The sequence below is a fragment of the Equus przewalskii genome, chromosome 26 (assembly GCF_037783145.1).
Source record: "Equus przewalskii isolate Varuska chromosome 26, EquPr2, whole genome shotgun sequence".
Classification (NCBI taxonomy): Eukaryota; Metazoa; Chordata; class Mammalia; order Perissodactyla; family Equidae; genus Equus; species Equus przewalskii.
Window position 1 is genome coordinate 12,976,200 of NC_091856.1, and position 6,000 is coordinate 12,982,199.

At 36.4% G+C, this 6,000-nt stretch overlaps 1 protein-coding gene across 1 annotated transcript in view; it reads left to right on the forward strand.

Annotated features, from left to right (window-relative positions):
* Window positions 1-5,095, forward strand: part of RAD23B (RAD23 homolog B, nucleotide excision repair protein) — a 48,698-nt gene extending 43,603 nt beyond the window's left edge. The window contains exon 10 of the mRNA XM_070596289.1: window positions 2,630-5,095. Coding sequence (XP_070452390.1) covers window positions 2,630-2,743 — 114 coding nt within the window. The 3' untranslated portion in view covers window positions 2,744-5,095. The remainder of the gene's footprint in view (window positions 1-2,629) is intronic.
* The last annotated feature ends 905 nt before the right edge of the window (window positions 5,096-6,000 follow it).

The following is a 6,000-nucleotide window of genomic DNA, read 5'->3' on the forward strand; positions in this document are numbered from 1 at the left end:
TCTGAGTGGACATCATATTTGTAAAGATCCTTTTAAAGCTGATGTCAAAGAGTGTACTACCTTTATTTTCTTTCAGAATTTTTATGGTTTCAGGTCTTACCTTCAAGTCCTTGATCCATTTTAAGTCTGTTTTTGTGTGTGGAGAAAGATAATGATCTACTTTCATTGTTTTGCATGTAGCTGTCCAGTTTTCCCAGCACCATTTATTGAAGAGACTTTCTCCATTGTATGTTCTTGACCCCTTTGTCAAAGATTAGCTGTCTCCAGATGCATAGTTTTGTTTTTAGGCTTTCAGTTCTGTTCCATTGATCTGTGTCCCTGTTTTTGTACCAGTACCATGCTGTTTTGATTACTATAGCTTTGTAATATGTTTTGAAGTCAGGGATTGTGATACCACCAGCTTTGTTCTTGTTTCTCAGGATTGCTTTGGCTATTCGGGGTCTTTTGTTGCCCCATGTGAATTTTAAGATTCTTTGCTCTATTTCTGTGAAGAATGTCATTGGGATTCTGATTGGGATCGCACTGAATCTGTAGATTGCTTTAGGTAGTATGGCCATTTTAACTATGTTTATTCTTCTGATCCATGTGCACAGAATCTCTTTCCATCTCTTTATGTCATTATCAATTTCCTTCGGTAATGTCTTAGAGTTTTCCTTATATAGATCTTTCACCTCCTTGGTTAAATTTATTCCTGGATATTTTATTCTTTTTGTTGTGATTGTAAATGGAGTTGTATTCTTGAGTTCTTGTTCTGTTAGTTTGTTATTAGAGTATAGAAATGCCACTGATTTTTGTAAGTTGACTTTGTATCCTGCAACTTTGCTGTAGTTGTTGATTATTTCTAATCTTTTTCTGATGCATTCTTTACGGTTTTCTGTATATTAGAATCATGTCATCTGCAAAGAGTGAGAGTTTCACTTCTTCATTGCCTATTTGGATTCCTTTTATTTCTTTTTCTTGCCTAATTGCTCTGGCCAAAACTTCCAGTACTATGTGAATAAGAGCAGTGAGAGTGGGCACCCTTGTCTTGTTCCTGTTCTCAGCGAGATGGCTTTCAGTTTGTCCCTGTTGAGTATGATGTTGGCAGTGGGTTTGTCATATGTGGCCTTTATTATGTTGAGGTATTTTCCTTCTATATCCATTTTATTGAGAGTTTTTATCATGAACGGATATTGGGTCTTGTCAAATGCTTTCTCTGCATCTATTGAGATGATCATGTGGTTTCTGTTCCTCCTTTTGTTAATACGGTGTATCACATTGACTGATTTGTGGATGTTGAACCATCCCTGTGTCCCTGGTATGAATGCCACTTGATCATGGTATATGATCTTTTTAATGTATTGCTGTATTTGGTTTGCCAATATTTTGTTGAGGATTTTTGCATTTATGTTTATCAGCAATATCGGCCTGTAGTTTTCCTTCTTTGTGTTGTCCTTGTCTGGTTTTGGAATCAGGGTGATGTTGGCCTCCTACAGTGTGTTAGGAGTATTTCCGTCTTCCTCAGTTTTTTTGGAATAGTTTGAGAAGCATAGGTAATAAATTGTCTTTGAATGTTTGGAAGAATTCCCCCAAGAAGCCATCTGGTCCTGGACTTTTATTATTGGAGAGGTTTTTGATTACTGTTTCAATCTCTTTACTTGGATTGGTCTATTCAGATTCTCTGTTTCTTCTTGATTGACTTTTGGGAGGTTGTGAGAGTCTAAGAATGTATCCATTTCTTCTAGATTGTCCAGTTTGTTGGCATGTATGTAGTTTTTCATAATATTCTATTTTAATCTTTTGTATTTCTGTGGTATCCATTGTAATTTCTCCTCTTTCATTTCTGATTTTATTTATTTGAGCCTTCCCTCTTTTTTTCTGACTGAGTCTGGCTAAGGGTTTGTCGGTTTTGTTTATCCTCTCAAAGAGCCAGCTCTTTGTTTCATTGATCCTTTTTTGTTTCAATTTCATTTATTTCTGCTCTGATTTTTATTATTTCCCTCCTTCTGCTGAGTTTGGGCTTTGTTTGTTGTTCTTTTTCTAATTCTGTTAGGTGTAGTTTAAGATTGTTTATTTGAGCTTTTTCTTGTTTGTTAACATGGGCCTGTATTGCTATAAATTTTCCTCTTAGGACTGCTTTTGCTGTATACCATAAGAGTTGGTATGGTGTATTTTTGTTCTTGTTTGTCTCCAAATATTTTTTTATTTCTCCCTTTACTTCTTCGATGACCCATTGGTTGTTCAGTGGCATGTTTAGTCTCCACATTTTTGTTCCTTTTCCGCCTTTTTTCTTGTAGCTGATTGCTAGATTCGTGGCATTATAGTAAGTAGAAAAGTTACTAGATATGATTTCAATCTTCTTAAATGTATTAGCAACTAATTTTTAGTGTTAATGCCAATGAGTGTTAACAATGTATCTATTAGTCTGATAGTTTTAACTGGGAACAAAGACTTTTTTGTAGGTAGTTGTTAAAGGAAAAGTTCTGGGTTCCATCCAGCCCCTTGAGTTGGACAATGAATCCATGTTCAGGTAGAGATGAATTCATGTAAAATTCTCGAGCTTTTTTGTGTCTTTTATATGTTTTCAAGTGATGATCTGTCAGTAGTGCTATACTGGAATCCATAATATGTTTTCTTTCTTTTCTTCCAGTTAAAGGCTTTAGGATTTCCTGAAGGACTTGTGATACAAGCATATTTTGCTTGTGAGAAGAATGAGAACTTGGCTGCCAATTTTCTTCTACAGCAAAACTTTGATGAAGATTGAAAGGGACTTTTTTTTAATCTCACACTTCACACCAGTGCATTACACTAACTTTGTTCACTGGATTGTCTGGGATGACTTGGGCTCATATCCACAATACTTGGTATAAGGTAGTAGATTGTTGGGGGTGGGGAGGGAGGGACGTAGGATACAGGGCAGGGATAAATACAGTGCATGTCTGCTTCAATTAGCAGATGCCGCAAATCCACACAGTGTGTAAAATACTATACAACCAAAAATCAGCTTTTGCAGGTCTTTATTTCTTCTATAAAACAGTAGGTAACTTTTCCTAGGTTTCACTCTTTATAGTGTACTAGATCCAGAAATTTAGTGTAATGCCCTGCTTTATATTTCTTTGACTTAACATTGGTTTCAGAAAGAATCTTTGCTACCTAGAATCTACAGGCTCTATTTCATGGCAACACTGGATAAATGGCTTTGTGAAATTGAAAAAAATTTTGGAGCAACTGTAAACAGAAATGCCAAATTATTGATGGTTTTTGTTGCTGCTTCAAATAAGTATAAAATTAATGTGTAAGGAAGCCCATTCTTTCATGTTAAATACTGGGGTGGGAGAGGGGTGCAGGGGAACCTTTTCTTAAAATGAAAATAATTACTGCTATTTTAAAATTTCTTGATCATCGAATGGTGAGACCCTTCTAACATGATTTGAGAAGCTGTACAAGTATAGGCAGAGTTATTTTCCTGTTTACATTTTTTTGGTTTGTTTTGGGGAAAATTGGTAGGTGTCTAATTCCTGTTTACTTCGTTGTTATATTGCAGTAAAAGTTTTAAAACCACCCTTGCATGTTTGCTTTTGATGTATCCCTTTGTGAGATTAGCACTTTGGGGCCAATGGAGAAACGCAGCATTCACGCTCCCTCCTCCCCTTCCCCCCGCAGAAACGTGTTCCTCAGCAAGTCGTCAGTTCAAACTGCTGCCTTTTTTTAAACCCACAGAATGCTGATTCAGTTCAAAATTAATGCAGATGTTTCAAAACTGGGTTTCTGATATTTGTAAATGTTTTTCCTTATTAGATAAGAATGTATGACCATCAAAGTCATTAGGATTATATTGCTTTCATAAAGAGAAGTGGACAGAACTATATAATCCAGCATCTTTTATTGCTTTTGAAAGACTGGCAGAATCTTTTGGAAGGGTTGGGAGATGCGGCTGGAAAAGTACTTTGGAAAATATACAATCAAGATCTCTCATGACATATTAAAAGAAAAATCTTAATAGCAGTGTTGGCTTTTGTTTGGATGTTTTCATCTCAGTTTTTCTTTGCAGTCTCCTTCGTTGACATTGTTATTTGATCATAAAGAGGGGGCAGATTTCTGCCTGTTCAGTTTTTCAAAGTTGTTTTCTGAGTATGAACAAAAACTATTTCAAGAAGTAATACTGGTTTTTTTTTCCTATCCTCTGATACTGAATTAAAAAGATGAATTTGCACAGATTTCTTCCTGCATAATCTCTCAGAATAATCCTCAGCACAGTTTAGTGACAACTTTCAAGCTTTTACATCATGCACTCGTAACCTCTTTCTTATGAAAATAAATGAAACCATGATTTCTCCCCACAGTGTTTATCATGTGGTTTAATCTTCATGTGTTTATTCCATAAACACGGCAGGCCTTTGGACTTTGTATTACCTGTATATTTTATAATGGATCATGCACAGTGTCTCAGGAGAATAAAATGAGGATGTGTAAATAATGTTTCTCTTTCAAGGCAGAGCAATGAGTTGGGAAGAGGGGTGGCATTTCTGGTCAGATCATGGAATACTCTCATTTATTTTATGACATTTTATCTGCTACCTGACTGCCCAGAGCGTAGTGAAAAAGGAAAGTAACAAAAACAGTAGCCTCTTTTCTCTGGGAAGTGACAACAGGAATTGGTGGCATGGAGCTTTTGTCTTTGGACAACAAAACTACAAATAGTGGGATTAATAATTACTGGAAGACAGTTGAGGCCGAGTTTTGTCCATTCTTTACAGTACCTTGTTTATCTGCTTCAAGAATCAGCAAGACACTATGAAAGAAACAGGCTTTTTGTGACCTTCTGCTGTTATAATTTACAAACCGTTTTGGTAAATCTCTTAATGTAAGTGGCTATTATTTGACTTTGGAATTTCGCATTTGAGATATTCTATTTCTTGAAATATTTTTATTGTTTAGTGGCTGTATAGAAAATGTGAGGAAGCTTAAGTTTATATTTGTTAAATTCTTATTGCCATCCTCTAGTCAAATATGTCTTTACATTGTTTAAAAATGCTGAAATGTTCCACCATATAATTTTTTCCTGTATTAGATGGCTAGGATTCTAGAGAATTAATTATAAAATATTTTCAATACATCCAACATTGCATTTCTCATTTTTTTAAGTGATTTTGCCATATGGAATCTGAGATTGAAAGTTGACAACGCTTCTATCACCGATATTTGTTTTTTCAGTAATTGGTGAATGTAGCATATAGGAGGCCAGGCAGTAGGTCACTTTTATTGGGATGTTTGTTTTCTTAACCAAAGCATCAACACAGAGATGGGATACTTGATCAGGGTTCATGGGGGCTTTTAGAGATTTTAGTAAATTCCCATTATTCCTGTGCTTCTTGTCTTACAGCAGCCAGCCTAAGACTGCTAGGAAATAACCAAAAGTAAGCAAGCAGTTTCAGGGAGTAAGTACTTCCTGACCCAGTCTATACATTGGTGAGTTCCCCAGCCATGAGGCTCAGGTACAACATGTCCTCTCAGTTGACCTCCCATGTCTGCTTTGTTCTTTTAAACCAGGGACTGGCAAAGTTTAGCCCCATGAGCCCAGGCTGGCTCACTGCCTGTTGTGTGGTCCATGAGCTAAGAATGGTCTTTACATTGTTAAATGGTTAAACAAAGAAGAATTTTATAATGTGAAAATGATTATTCAAATTTCGTTGTCTGTAAATAGTTTGATTGAAACACAACTATACTTTTTCGTTTCCCTGTTGTCTCTAACTCCTTTTGTGCTACAGAGGTTTGCTGCTGACTAGTTGCGGCAGAGACCGTGGCCTGCAGAGCCTAAGTAATTACTGTCTGCCCCTTTATAGGAGAAATTTGCCCCGCCTTGTTCTAAACTGCAACTAGCCCATCATCTGTTCAATTATGTGATGCTTTTTATTCCTTTTTTGGCATCTTGGCCTCTTCACTTCAGTTTGGTTTGCGTGTGACCATCACAGGCTCTTTCCAGAGGAGTGGTGTCACCCCCACATCTCCACTGTCATGGAA